This window comes from Polypterus senegalus, chromosome 3 (genome assembly GCF_016835505.1).
Source record: "Polypterus senegalus isolate Bchr_013 chromosome 3, ASM1683550v1, whole genome shotgun sequence".
Lineage (NCBI taxonomy): Eukaryota > Metazoa > Chordata > Cladistia > Polypteriformes > Polypteridae > Polypterus > Polypterus senegalus.
In genome coordinates, this window is record NC_053156.1 from 166,844,580 (window position 1) to 166,860,679 (window position 16,100).

A 16,100-nucleotide genomic window follows, 5' to 3' on the forward strand; every position below is an offset into this window, starting at 1 on the left:
AACACTGAAGCAGTTATGGTATTTGGAATACTATAGCCATTCCCTGGACCATTATATTGTTACAAGTTAATTACAATCAGATGCATTACACTAATAAAAAATATGTGGTTAGTTTCAGTGTATTTATAAAGCCGTGTCAGGAAAATAAAGAGTAACCACACAGGAACAGTAGCACTGCTTTGACGCTAGTTGCCGCCAGTCTGCAAAACCGAGAGAAGAACTTGCGTAAGACAAGGTATGAGGTACCATAGAAAAGTGGCGTGGCTTTACGCCAAGTGTAGGTTTTATACATCGTGATTTGAATGGAAAGCGTTCTTACACAACATTTCTGTCGCGTACACACCATTTATGCATGAGGCCCCTGGTCTCCCGATCCAACAGTTTCGGCTCAGGTACATGACATGGTGTTCAACATCATCGATGCTTTGGCTCAGCACGGAACCCAGGCCTGTGTCCAAAACATCCGTCTGGAGAATAAAAGGGGGCTTTTAATATTGGTGCTGATGCAAGAGCCTGTTTTATATAACTAAATGCAGCGTCCGCCTTGTCAGTCCATACCACATGATTAGGAGCCGTCTTCTTCAAGATCAGTCAAGGGTGCCACTCTGTCTGAAAAATGAGGTACAAACCGGCGGCAGTACCTGCCAACCCGAAAGGCTTGGACTTGCCTCTTGGTTCGTGGATGGGACCATTTTACAATGGCATCTATTTTTGAACACTGTGGTTTCACAGTACCCCGACCCACCAGGTAGCCGAAATATTTAGCCTCTTTCAATCCAAAGAAACATTTCTTGGGATTAATACAAAGCCTGGCTTCTCCTAGTGTCCACAATAACGCAGTGACCTGCTGTACGTGTTCCTTCCATGTGCTGGAATAGATGACGACGTCATCCAGATAGGCAGCACTATATGCATTATGGAGTTGGAGCACTTTGTTCACCAGACGCTGGAAAGTCACAGGTGCCCCGTGTAACCCAAATGGAAGAACACGATACTGCCAGTGTCCGCTAGAGTGCTAGGGCATCATGGACATTGGAGTTTTTATGCAAAGCCCTGCTGGATGCCGTGGGGGCCACAGGAGGGAGCTGCAGGGAGGACCGAGGGCTTTTTCGTGCCCTGTGACCCGGAGGTTCGTCACAGGAAGAGCGACGGACTTCCGGGTTGAAGAAAGGGACGATTTACCCTGACCCGGAAGGGAAAAGGACTTGTGGACTATTGGGCAGAAACACTTCCGGGTCAGGAGGTATAAAAGGACTGTGGGAACTCCCAGACAACGAGCTGAGCTGGGTGGAAGGGTGGCAACGCGTCTGGGAGCTGGAGGATTGGTTATTTGTTTATTATTGTATTATTGTGAGATTTATGAGTATTGTGGAGGAGAGTGTGCTTTGTACACTGTGGCAAGAAAATAAAGTCAACTTGAGGACTTTTACCTGGTGTCTGGAGTCGTGGACAGGGGTTCAAGGGAGCGAGGGCGCCCCCTATCGTTCACACTTTATTGATGACACCATAATCGCAGGACTGATCATCAATGATGAGGAGATAGCTTACAAAAAAGAAATGTACCTTCTGACACGTGACACATAACTCTTTCCTTTACTATCAGGAAAACTGGTCTTAGACATTGTCACATATTTTATGAAGCAGACCACACTCCCACTGAAAGAGATGCTGTTGAGAGGCTGATGACTTGAAACTGACAGAAAACAGTGCGGGTGCAGTCATGTTCAACAAAACATTTACTTTCTTGGATTTGCAAGGGAATCCAAAATGTCTCTATCTATCAATGCTCACAAACTATGTGGGCACTGGATTCTATACTCACTGGCTGAATAATAAGCTAGTATGGCACATGCTTACCTTACCAGAGTACTACAGTCTGTATTAGTAAAGATGTTGTTAACGTGTCTAAAGCCTTCTGTGATTTATTTTTCTTTTTACTGGATTCCATGGCTACAAATGTTCTTCCCTTCAGAAGTCAAAGGGAGCACGGTCTGGTGAACCTGGTGGGAGCAAAGTGACAATCACATTGTTTTGGTCAAAAACACTTTGACAATGTGGTGTGTGCAGGTGAGCTGTCATGGTGCAGCAGTGTATAAATACAAGCTCTGGACTTTTTTATTCCTTATGCTTTCCCACAGATTCTTAAGCAGATCATTGTAATGTTCCTGATTAACTATTTGTTCAAGGGGAGACTCTTTATAAACAAGTCCACCAATTTGCAAAAACATGGTCATCATTGTTTTGATGTTCAATATGACCTGAAATGTTTTTTTTTTGGCTTGGAGAAAAAAGTTTGGCAAAGTCAGGTGTATGTAGAATAAATGCCAGAAATATGGACTTGATCAACTGAACATGGTGATACTAGGCAGACTGATTAAGTAGACTGCAGGCATATGAAACCTAGGGGCATAGTCGATAACTACACCCAACTACTGTGCTACAGACCAATTTTGTGAATTTTTTGCTCTACTCTTCATACACATGATTATAAACATGAACCTAATATCTTTATGAGGGATTTTCTCTGAGTTAAAAAAAAGATCGCATTATTACCTTCCATTAGTACTCTGAAAGATAAAGATATATAACAAAATATTGGCCGTTGTTTTAGTTTTATGAAAAACTCCACAAAAGCTAGCACAATGAAACTCTGGAAGAATGAATTTACACAAATGTGTTTTTCATGTGCATTGTTTTTATAAAGTAAGGAATGTCTATATTTTCTTCAATCTTTGTTGAATTACGAAATAAATAAATGCATAATGATGGGAATTTTAATACCTATAGTACTAGACATTCAAATTATCACATTTTTCAGTACTTCACTTAGGCTGTAAATAACTTGCATGTTTAAAGATACATTTAATAAGCACAGACATTCAAATAATGGCGATTTATCTGTGAAAATACAGGACTGCAAAAAAGCTAATTTTTATTGTACTAGTAAATAAAAGCCCTTCATTTATGTTTAGTTCCTGAGTTTATGTTAGTAGAGATCTACCAAGGATTAAAAAAAAATATAAAAAAAAAATATTAAAAAAAAAAAATATATTAAAAAATATTAAAAAAAGATAATCCTGTAAACATCAGTAATATTTTAAATCATCCTAAATGAGAATGTGTAAAGAGATTTGTTTTCATATTAACAGTAACAATATTAAAACATTAGTGACTTGGTTCTCAGAAAGCTGAGAAGAACAAAAACACATGAAGGACCTCAAATTAATTTGACATAATTTTAAGGTTATTTTTTTATATTGCTATGAGTAGTTATATTATTCCAAGAATATTTTTTCATCTCACAGCTTGATTTTCCTATTGATTTAATCATTATTAAAACAAATCCAAAGAGTCATCGCTCACAGACTCATTCTGTTGAATGTACTTCAAAATGTCCATTTCATTCATGTCGTCTGCTTTCTTTTCATTCACTTGTGGTGTCAGAACCGAGGCTGCATTGGCACCACTCTTAGATAACCCAGGTGTTGTTTTAAGCAAAGTTGGTTTCGGCTTAAGTGCTGGTTTTGGTTTAGGCTTTGTAGATGTGCTTAATGTAAGCAGTTTATCAAAGTCATCTACCCTGAAAAAAGTAAGCAAAAATATAAGACAAGAATAAATACAGCTGCAGTTCAACTGGCATGTCCGAAAGAGTTCAGCCTAAAATGAAATTTAACTGGAATTCAAATGTTTGAGTATACTAGTAACAAATATTTTACAGTCTTTAAATCCAGTGAGGATAAGAACAAAAAAAAAAAAAAAAAATCCACATATTAAGGGAAAAGGTCTACATAAAAAGGCATCCAAACATTCTTTTAACATTGTTAGATGTTTCACTAGTTATGTAATGTTTTGAATTGCAGTAACAAACATTTCGTAGTAGTGTGAGACCTCCAAAAGAGTTTAAAAAGCAGGCCAGGACCTTCTCTGGCCAACAAAGAAGAGGCTCATGCCAAGTCAGCCAGCTCTCCTACTGTTACCTGCAGTCTTCACCATGAGAAATGGGAAGCTGGCTTTAAAAGTTTGTAAAGACTATAAAAGTTACAAAATATTTAGAAATGTCTTACAAGGAAGATGAACCTTTGGCTTTTTTAGACAACTCAAAAACATGAATCTTGTTAAACTGAAAATTCATTTAAAGAATACCAAAGGGAAGCATAAAATAGAAAAGTCCAGGGGCCTCATGCATAACGGCGTGCATAGAATTCACACTATAACATGACGTAAGTATAAAAGCCGAAATGTGCTTACGCACAGAAAAATCCAGATGCATACATCTGTGCGTTCGCCCACTTCCACGTTCTTCCGCTCCATAAATCCCGATCAGTGTGAAAAGTAACTCAAGTGCAAGCACCTTCTCCCCCACCCCGTCTCCTCCCAGAATTATGCCTCTTTGAATATGCAAATCAATATAAATAACCCTTAAGCTCAGCGTTCTGTGAAAAGGCAATGGCAAAAGCAAGAGGGAAAATATAAGAATTTCAACGAATACCAAGTGGAGGCAAAGGAAAGCATACTATTTGTTGGTTTAAACAGTGATATAAACAACAAAGGAAAGCTGATCAAGTGACACAGCGTGTTGGAGAAACTTCAAAAGCTCAAGTTCACAAAGTCACACAGTGCCCGACATAAAAAAGAAGTTGTCACATATTGAAGTCGCCATGAAAAAGGCGAGATGTAGCCCACCATCTGAGTGTCATATGAAAGCTTATTAGGGTACAGAGGAAAAAAAAGGCACACAGTAGGAAAAAAGCATGAAATGTTAACTTCAATCTCAAAATTTCCACTTTAATCACATAGTTTATTTTGTCATTAAAGCAGAACATCATAAACTTCATCTTAAAATCGTTTAATTTACTAGTTTCTCAAATCCCATCGTAACTAAAGAAGCACGTTAAATGCTTTGTTTTGTATTTGATCTTTTGCTCCATGTGTGTTAATCACAGAATCACAGAATCCATTACATTCGTGATATTACAGCTCTCTGAACAATTAAAATACTGAGATGTATATGTGATATTTTCATGAACACGCGGCATGATTGTGTGCGACCTTCGATGAAATTATTGTAGCAGTACTGTCTCTTTCAAACGTACTAATCTCCAATTCCTGTCCTTACTTTCTTTCTCCAAATACCCAATCACAACACAGTCAGCTCTGTAATAGATGTTAAGCCATCTGTAAGCTTACAACAACGATTCTTCAAAACTTTTAAGGAACATTGAAATATCGTTGTAGTACATGTTCAATTATTCTATCCATCTATCCTTCCAGTGTCATGTCAGCCCCAGAAAGAATACAGCACAAGGCAGGGACAATACATGAACAAGCTAGCGCTGCGGAACCGTGTCCTCGCATGTTTAATTATTAACAATACAGATTATTTAAATGAAGTTAAAGTTTTATCTATATAATATAATCAACATATTTTGCTGCATTTCATCTTAAAAATTATATTGTCATCATATGTAAATACGCGCTTTTTAAAGTGGCACAGGTTGTGCAATATTATAACTGTAGTGCAAGTTTACAGTGAGGTGATTGTACTTATAAGTACAAACAGTTCTACAAGGAACACTTGATGGACTGATTGATTGTTTAAAGTTCTTGGGATGAAACTGTTTCTGAACCGCAAAGTCCGTACAGGAGAGTATCTAAAGCGTTTTGCCATGGCTGATACAGCGTGGGCTTGATACTGTATACCGAAAATTCTCTTTCCGATCAGCTGCTACTGTGATTCCCCACTCAGATACAGTGATATAAATACTCCGAGTGTAGCAGTGAGAGTAATATGGAAAAAGATGATCAGCTGTGGCAACTCCTAACGGAAGCAGCTGAAAGAAGAAGAAGAAGAAGAAGAAGAAGAAGAAGGTGCAGTGAGGGTAACAACACTGAAGCAGTTATGGTATTTGGAATACTATAGCCATTCCCTGGACCATTATATTGTTACAAGTTAATTACAATCAGATGCATTACACTAATAAAAAATATGTGGTTAGTTTCAGTGTATTTATAAAGCCGTGTCAGGAAAATAAAGAGTAACCACACAGGAACAGTAGCACTGCTTTGACGCTAGTTGCCGCCAGTCTGCAAAACCGAGAGAAGAACTTGCGTAAGACAAGGTATGAGGTACCATAGAAAAGTGCGTGGCTTTACGCCAAGTGTAGGTTTTATACATCGCGATTTGAATATGGAAACGTTCTTACACAACATTTCTGTGCGTACACACCATTTATGCATGAGGCCCCTGGTCTCCCGATCCAACAGTTTCCGGCTCAGGTACATGACATGGTGTTCAACATCATCGATGCTTTGGCTCAGCACGGAACCCAGGCCTGTGTCCAAAACATCCGTCTGGAGAATAAAAGGGGGCTTTTAATATTGGTGCTGATGCAAGAGCCTGTTTTATATAACTAAATGCAGCGTCCGCCTTGTCAGTCCATACCACATGATTAGGAGCCGTCTTCTTCGTAAGATCAGTCAAGGGTGCCACTCTGTCTGAAAAATGAGGTACAAACCGGCGGCAGTACCTGGCCAACCCGAGAAAGGCTTGGACTTGCCTCTTGGTTCGCGGATGGGACCATTTTACAATGGCATCTATTTTTGAACACTGTGGTTTCACAGTACCCCGACCCACCAGGTAGCCGAAATATTTAGCCTCTTTCAATCCAAAGAAACATTTCTTGGGATTAATACAAAGCCTGGCTTCTCCTAGTGTCCACAATAACGCAGTGACCTGCTGTACGTGTTCCTTCCATGTGCTGGAATAGATGACGACGTCATCCAGATAGGCAGCACTATATGCATTATGGAGTTGGAGCACTTTGTTCACCAGACGCTGGAAAGTCACAGGTGCCCCGTGTAACCCAAATGGAAGAACACGATACTGCCAGTGTCCGCTAGGAGTGCTAAACGCAGTCTTGACCTTCGCGAAGTCCGTTAAAGGAATCTGCCAGTACCTCTTTGTCATGTCGTGTGTTCAAAACTTCAGCTTGTCCAAGCCTCTCGAGGAGGTCATCCACACGAGGCATGGGATAAGCATCAAAAAAACGGAGACCTGGTTAAGGCGACGAAAGTCATTGCAAAACCTCCAACTGCCGTCAGGCTTACTAACCAAGACAATTGGGCTGGACCAGGGACTATAACTTTCCTCAATCACTCCTAGTCCCACATCCGCTTGATTTCCAGCTCCACTTCTGCTTTCTCTGCCTCAGGAAGTCTATAGGGCTGCTCCCGGACTATAACCCCTGGTTCAGTCACTATGTCGTGCGCAATCAGAGAGGTCCTTCCGGGTTTTTCACTCACCACCTCTGAGACGGACAGGATAGCTAAGTCCAGCTCCCGTCTTTGTTTATAAGTTAATTCCTCGCCGGAATTAAGGGTGTCTATGTGAGCAAAGAATGAGCTGGGCTGAGCGGAGGAGGGATCTGGTTCCCTCTCCTTCCACGGCTTCAGCAAGTTCACATGATAAACCTGCTCACTTGGTCTACGATTTAAAATACGTTGAATTTTCCCAAATCTATCACGTAACTGTGCGATATATTCCAAAATATTTGTAGAGGGAAGAGCCTCTCCTTCCCAACCTACTTTCAAAATATCCAATATACCTCGGGGTCGTCGTCCGTATGACAATTCAAAAGGAGAGAACCCCGTAGAGGCCTGTGGGACTTCCCGATAGGCAAAGAGAATGAGGGGGAGGAGTTGATCCCAATTCCTCCCATCCCCGCTGACCACCTTGCGAAGCATCTGCTTGAGAGTCTGATTAAACCTCTCCACTAGACCGTCGGTTTGAGGATAGTACACCGCGATCTTTAAGTGCTTTATTTTCAGTAACTTGGCTGTTTCCCTGAACGTTTCCGAGGTAAAAGGTGTTCCTTGGTCTGTTAGGACTTCTTTAGGAATACCAAAACACGCAAATACTCCTACTAGTTCCCATGCGATTGCTTTAGATGTAGCTGAGCGCAAGGGAACAGCTTCCAGATATCGGGTTGCATAATCCACGAGGACTAATATATATTTAAGTCCTCGGGCTGAGCGCTCTAAGGGTCCTACAATATCGACCCAGATTCGTTCAAAGGGAACATCAACTAAGGGAAGGGGAACGAGAGGAGCACGGCCCCTCCTAGGAATCTGCCGTAATTGACATTCTGGACAAGAAATACAAAAACGGAGAACCTCCTCATTAATTCCCGGCCAATAAAATTTGAGCTTAATCCGCTCTAAAGTTTTTTCAGAGCCTAAATGGCCTCCTAGGAGGTGGGCGTGAGCTAATTCACAAACCTGCTGCCGGTTTGTTTGTGGGATTAACAACAGTTTCCGAACCTCTGCCCCATGTTCTGCGACCTGATATAATAGATCATTTTCTATTACAAAGTGAGGTCCTTGTGGCATGGGCTGGTGTGTGCGTTGGCCGTTGACAAGGACTACTGCATTTTTTGCAAATTTTAGGGAATTATCATTCCACTGCTCCCTTTTAAAAGAAGCCGGTGTTTTTCTTTACTGAAAGTGAATGTTGTAGAGAGGATCCGGTCTGACCTCAAGGGGAGGGGATTCCTCCCGACTCGTCGAGGCGCGGGTGGATGACATATTTGCCTGCGACGGTCCAGGAATCTCCACATCCTCCTCGTGGGCTTCCATATCTCTCTCCACCGGCTGTGTACACGGCATGGAGACAGCTTGAGACGAGATATCCCCATCTATAAGTTTTTACCGAGAGTAGTCAATACTTTACCGCATTTATTTTCCGACAAGTCCTACCCTAGAATCGCTGGAAAGGGAGGATTGGGGTGAACCGCCAAGGGAATTTTTCTTAGCTATCCTCCCTGACTTACAAAACACAGGGCGGTATTGTACATCCGGGTGTATCCGTGAATACATTTAATACTGGTCTTTTCTTTAATTCTTTGTAGCGGGAAGACATAACGGCAATCAACAATGGAAATGTTGCTACTGGAATCAAACAAGGCATTAACTTTGTAACCATTAATGACACTAGGTCCCGTATTCGATAACATCAGGGGGTTGGTAAGAACACACAAACCGTCTCCACCCCCTTCCACTTACATCCCGCCTCGTTCCTGGGTAGGTTGCACGCCCGGCGGCCCGGGAACTCAGAAATAGCCTCCGATTTATGTGGAAGACTTATTTTGTAGGACGTAATTTCTAGGAAATCCACTAGAGGACAGTTTTTTTTTTTTTTTATTTATTTATTAATTTTATTACAATCAATACATAGCAATCAAGTTTTTACAAAAAAAAGAATTATGTTAAGAACAGATCGATCCCCACCCTGAGAGAGAGAGCAAGCCAAACGGTGTAAAATTTAAGGCTTGTAAAATACCTAAATTAATAAATTCTCTGTGCTTTATAAACTTATTTTAAAATATTACTGATTAGATCCTGCCATGTTTTGAAAAAAGTCTGTACAGATCCTCTAACTGAGTATTTGATTTTTTCCAATTTCAAATAGTATAACACATCAGTTTCCCACTGACTTAAAAGAGGAGAGTTTGGGTTCTTCCAGTTTATCAGAATAAGTCTGCGTGCCAACAGTGTAGTGAATGCAATCACAATTTGTTTGTCCTTCTCCACTTTAAGCCCCTCTGGAAGAACCCCAAACACAGCTGTTAATGGGTTAGGAGGGATTGTGAGTCCAAGGCTGTCTGAGAGGTAATTAAAAATTTTTGTCCAGAATAATGTTAATTTGGTGCAGGCCCAGAGGCTGGGGCTTGGTTGCAACGTTCGCAGGTTGGATCATGCCCTGGAAACATTTTGGAGAGTTTTAGTCGAGACAGATGTGCTCGATATATAATTTTGAGTTGTATAATTGTATGCTTTATGATATGGAGCTCGAGTGAATTCTCTGCATTGCTACTTTCCACTCCTTTTCTGATATATTAATTGAGATCATTTTCCCAGTGTCCTCTTGGATCTTTGAAAGGAAGGGATTGTAAAATGATTTTATATATTGTAGAGATGGAGTCTAATCCTTGAAATTGAGCAATATTTTTCCAGCGTGGATGAGGGTGCAAGATGAGGAAAATCTGGAAGGTTCTGTTTAACAAAGTTCCTGATTTGAAGATAGTGAAAGAAATTGTAGCTGGAATGTTTAAATTTGGAATGTAATTGTTCATAGGATGCAAAGACGTTGTCTATATAAAGATCTCTAAGCAAGTTAATTCCAAATTTTTCCAGATATTAAAACTGCATATGTTTGTGAAGGTTGAAAGAGGTGGTTCTCTTGCAGGTGCCACAGAAGAAGCTTCTCCGCCTTAAAATGCTTTCTACATTGGTTCCAGATTCTAAGTGAGTGGAGCACAATTGGGTTATTAGTGTATTGCCGATAACGTGTGTTTATTGGAGCACAGAGCAAGGAATACAAAGAAGTACTGCAGGATTTTACTTCTATTGCGGTCCATGCCTGTGTATGTTCTTCTATTTGTGTCCAGGTTCTTATCGCCTGTATATTTGCTGCCCAGTAATAAAACTGGAAGTTAGGTAGAGCCATGCCGCCTTCTGCCTTTTGTCTTTGTAGGGTCGCTCTTTGATGCGTGGATTTTGAATTCCAAATAAATGAGGTTATTGTTGAATCTAATTGCTTAAAGAATGATTTATTAATGTATATTGGTATGTTTTGAAATAAAAAGGAGCTTAGGAAGAATATTCATCTTAACAGTGTTAATTCTTCCAGCTAGTGTGAGATGAAGGGTTGACCATCTATGCAAGTCTTGTTTAATTTTTTCCATGCAGACATAAATTTTGTTGATATAGAGCTTTATGTTTACTTGTGATGTTTACCCCTAGGTATTTAAACTGTTCTGCAATGATAAAAGGTAGGGTGTCTAATCTAATATTATATGCTTGAGAATTCACGGAAAGAGTACACTTTTATTCAGATTAATTCTGAGACCAGAGAGCTTTTGAAATTCTGTGAGTGCTGCTAAGACTGCAGGCACAGAATTTTCTGGGTCCGATATATACAGTACCATGTCATCTGCATATAATGAGATTTTCTGTTCCAGTCCTTCTCTGCTAATCCCCTTTATCTGATCAGTATTTCGACAATGTATTGCCAGTGGTTCAATGGCAATTGCAAACAGCAGCGGTGACAAAGGGCATCCTTGTCTTGTGCCACGCTCTAGTTTAAAGTAGTCTGAGCAAATGTTATTGATGCAAACTGAAGCTTCTGGGTTAGTATACAGTAATTTAATCCATGCACAAATGTTCGGGCCAAACCCAAACTTCTCCAAAATAGTAAAAGGTATTTCCATTCAATCATGTCGAATGCTTTTTCTGCATCCAATGATAATAATATTTCTGGGGTGTTTGATTTAGTTGGTGAGTATATTACATTAAACAGGCGTCAAGATTTGAAGATAAGTGTCGGCCCCTAATAAATCCAGTTTGGTCTTGTGATATTACGAGGGAGCACTTTCTCCATCCTTCTAGCTATGATTTTAGAGAGTATTTTAACGTCGTTATTCAGAAGTGAAATTGGTCTGTATGATGCACATTGTAATAAGTACTTATTTTGTTTTGGAAAGACAGTGATTAATGCTTGGCGAAAGGTTTGTGGAAGAAATTGGTTATCTCTGGCTTCTGTAAATGTTGCTAATAGGAGGGGAGCTAGCTGAGCGGAGAATTTCTTGTAAAACTCTGCAGGGTAGCCGTCAGGGCCTGCTGCTTTTCCACCTTGGAGTGACTTTATAGCATCCAGTAATTCTGATAATGCCAGAGGTTTATCGAGTTCCTCCACACTAAAAGCGTCAATTTGTGGTATCTGTAATGTATCCAGAAATGCATTAGATTGTATATTGTCTTCTTTAAACTCAGTAGTATATAGGGATTTATAGTAGTCTCTAAAAGTATATTTTTGTGTTCGATGATTTTATCTCCGTTCGTGTTAGTGATTACCGAGATTGCGTTATGCATCTTGCTTGTGAATTTGTTGCGCTAAAAGCTTATTAGCTTTCTCTCCATGTTCATAATAATGATGTCTGGATTTGTAAATTAGATGTTCAGTTTCTTTAGTTGTCTAGAGGACAGTTCTGCTCTCCCAGATTTCGAGACTGGCATAGATGATTTTACGAGCTTTATAAGCTCTTCCATAGAATGGAAATCTCCCCAGTTCAGCAGGGCAAAGTTTTTTGGGAGGCTCTTTAAAAAAAAAAAAGCAGGCTACCTGCTGCACTATTTGGCAGGTGGATAGTTCAAATGGCCTTAGCCATAAGGCCACCTGCTCCCAGAGGGTCATAGCTTGTGCCTGGATTAATGTCTCTGGATCAAATTCCCATTTTTTTATTATTTTTGCCTGTTGGACTGGGGATAGCTCATATTTATCTGGGACCTCAAACCCAATGGGCTGCTCAGCACTCTCCATCGAGAGAGCATAATAAGCCCTTTTCGTTTCATCCCCAGAAACCAGCCTATGTCTGTACGTCCCCTTCACACTCTACCTTTGGTACGTTATAAGCCCGGTGCTGTATTTGAGGAGTGGAGCCTGTACTGAGTCCTTCCTGACCCCCAAACGCACCCCCCTCCTCCCGAAACTTGGCCCAGGTACTTTCCTACCTGGTTGATTTCATGTTCGTGTCCCGGTTTCTTCTGGGACTTCATCCAGCCGGCTATGCCACTGTGATAATAATACGCCAAAGACATCATAAAGGTTTGGGGCAGCCACCCGTATATTGTTTTTCCCAGCTGCAAATGTTTGTTTTTTGAAGCACGATGTACATAGAACAGAGTCCACAACAGAACTGGCTATAGTAGTCCAAGATGGAAGCTTTAAAGGTCTGGAGAGGAACTGATGTCAGCAAAGGGGCCGGAACCAGAAGTGATGTCATCAAAGGGGCCAGAACCTTGCAGAATTTCCTGGGAAAGGTCTGTAGGGAACTGAGAAAGAAAGTCAGCGCACTCCACCACCCCCTGGTCAGATGTTTCATTACACTTACTCAGACCCTTTAGCTGCCTCCTACTCGCACATGTGTGACAAGGCCCCCCACACCCCCACCCAGCCCAGACCCATCAGGTCGGGCATCCTGCACCGAGAGGTCGTGGGCACGAGAGAGAGCATCAGCATTGGCATGGAGAGAACCCTTACGATGAATTAGTGAAAACTTGTAAGGTTGAAGGTCAAGAAACCACCTAGTGACCCATGGATTCGACTCAGGTTTATATATTACATTAAATTGGCCTACCCTTAATAAATCCGATTTGCGCTTGTGATATTACCGAAGCGAGCACTTTCTCTTTTTCCTTCTAGCTAGAACTTTAAAGAGTATCTTAACATCATTATTCAGACGTGAGACTAGTCTGTATAAAGCACATTGTTTTCTTAGGAAAAACTGTCATTAATGCTTGGGGAAAAGTTTGAGGTAGAATTTTATTGTCTCTGGCTTTTATAAATGTTGCTAATAAAAAGGGAGCTAACTTAATTGGAACTTTCTTATAAAATTCAGCAGGGTAGCCATCAGGATCCGGTGCTTTACCGGTCTGAAGTGAGTTTATAGCATCTTGTAATTCTAATAATGTCAGATGTTTATCCAATTCCTCTGCACTGAGAGTATATAGCTGTGGTATCACTAATGTATCAAAAAACACATTACATTGTGTCTTGTATTTTATAAACTGAGTATAATTGATTGTATGATTTTATTACTGTCTGTGTTGGTGATTACTGATATTGAATTGCGAACATCCTGGTTGTGGATTTGTTGAGCTAAGATCTTATTAGCGTCCCAGTTAAATTTAGGGCAGATTTCAAAATCCTAACCCTCACCTATTCTGTTTCTCCATGTTCATAGTAATGATGTTGCGATTTAAAAATGAGTTGTTCCATTTCTTTTGTTGTCAAGAGGTTGAGTTCTGATTGTAAAGCCTGTCTTTTCCTAAAAAGTGCCTCATTTGGAGACCAAGCATATTTCCACGGTACCTCATACCTTGTCGTACGCAAGTTCTCCGCTCGGTTTTGCAGACTGCCGGCACCCAGCGTCAAAGCAGTGCTACTGTTCCTGTGTGGTTTACCTTTCTTTTTCAGATCCACATCCATGACACAGCTTTATAAATACACTGAAATTAACCACATATTGTTTATTAGTTTAATGCATCTGATTGTAATTAACCTGTAACAATATAATGGTCCACAGAATGGTCAAACTATTCTAAATACCATAGCTGCTTTAGTGTTGTTACTCTCACTGCACCTTCTTCTTCTTTCAGCTGCTCCCATTAGGTGTTGCCACAACGGAATATCTTTTTCCATATTACTCTCACTGCACCACTCAGAGCAGCTGATCGGAAAGAGAATTATCGGTATACAGCATCAAGCACATGCTGCCTCAGCCATGCTTTCTATTTGAACTGCTTCTCACACGGCAAACACTTCAAAACCTTTACTGTACAGACCTCGTGGTTCAGAAACAGTTTCATCCCAAAAGCTCTCAACACAATCATTCACTCAATCAACTGCTCCTTGTAGAACTGTTTGTACTTATAAGTACAATTACCCCACTGTAAACTTGCGATACAGTTATAATATTGCACAACCTGTGCCACTTTAAAAAGCGCGTATTTACATATGATGACGATATCATTTTTAAGATGAAATGCAGCAAAATATGTTTATTATATTATACAGATAAAACTTTAGCTTTATTTAAATAATCTATATTGTTAATAATTAAAGGACACGGTGTCGCAATGCTAGCAAGGATCTGGCGCTCTGTTCACGGATTGTTCCTGCAAACCTCGCGCTGTATGCTTCACTTGGACTGGCATGAAGGATAGAATAATTAAACATGCACTACGAAGATATTTCAATGTTCCTTAAAAGTTTTGAAGAATCGGAGTTATAAGCTTACAGACGGCTTAACATCTATTACAGAGCTGTTTATGTGGCGATTGGATATTTAGAGAAAGGAAGGACAGGAGGTTAGTATGTTTGAAAGAGACAGTACTGCTGCAATAAATTATTTTATCGACGGTCGCACACAATCACTGCGCCACCGTGTTCCCATGTTTAGTAACACGCTTTAACTCCTATCATCATGAAAATGATATCACATATACAGTACATCTCAGTATTTTAGTTATTCAGAGAGCTGTAATATCATGAATGTAATGGATTCTGTGTCCTGTCGGAGGTAGAGAAAGCCGGTTTAAGAAGCACGTAGTGATTCACACACATAGAGCACACAGATGATCAAATACAAAACAAAGCATTTAACGTACTACTTTAGTTATGATGGGATTTGAGAAACTAGTAAATTAAACGATTTTAAGATTAAGTTTATGATGTTCTACTTTAAAGACAAAATAAACTACGTGATTAAAGTGGAAATTTCGAGATTAAAGTTGACATTTTGTGCTTTTTCCCCACTGTGTGCCTTTTTTTTTTCTCTGTATCCTAGTAAGCTTTCAAATGACACTCAGACAGTGGGCTACGACTCGGCTTTTCACAGCGACTTTGATATGTGACAACTTCTTTTTTTATTTTGACTTTGATGAACTGAAATTCCTCCAGCAAATCATCTTCAAGCCCTGGAGGATGTGTAGGAGCATTATCAAGGACGAGCAAAAGCCTTGAGTGGCAGCTTATTTTCGTGAAGATATTTCTTCACTGAGAGGCCAAAAACTTTGTTGACCCACTCGATGAAAAATTGCCATGTTACCCAGGCTTTGCTGTTGGCCCTCCACATCACATTCAGTTGTTTTTTCTGCACCTTCCCCCTCTTGAAAACTCGTGGATTTTCTGAGTGGTAGATGAGCAACGGCTTAATTTTACAGTCTCCACTTGCGTTGGCGCAGAACAAGAGGGTAAGCCTATCTTTCATTGGCTTGTGGCGAAGCAAAGATTTCTCCTCTTGCATGATGTAGGCATTTTCTTCCAAAAAAGACCTGTTTCATCACAATTAAACACTTGCTGGGGAATAAACCCCTCATTAGTAATAAACTGTTGGAACTCTGGCCCAAATTTATCAGCAGCAGCTGTATCAGAGCTGGCAGCCTCCCCATGTCGCACAACACTGTGAATACCGATTCTCTTTTTACATTTTTTAAACCATCCATGGCTTGCCATAAATGCCTCCTCATCTTCAGCCGACGTA

At 40.4% G+C, this 16,100-nt stretch overlaps 1 protein-coding gene across 1 annotated transcript in view; it reads right to left on the bottom strand.

Annotated features, from left to right (window-relative positions):
• Positions 1-2,626: 2,626 nt before the first annotated feature.
• hs1bp3 (HCLS1 binding protein 3) overlaps positions 2,627-16,100 on the bottom strand; it is a 76,662-nt gene continuing 63,188 nt past the window's right edge. The window contains exon 7 of the mRNA XM_039748195.1: positions 2,627-3,580. Coding sequence (XP_039604129.1) covers positions 3,334-3,580 — 247 coding nt within the window. The 3' untranslated portion in view covers positions 2,627-3,333. The remainder of the gene's footprint in view (positions 3,581-16,100) is intronic.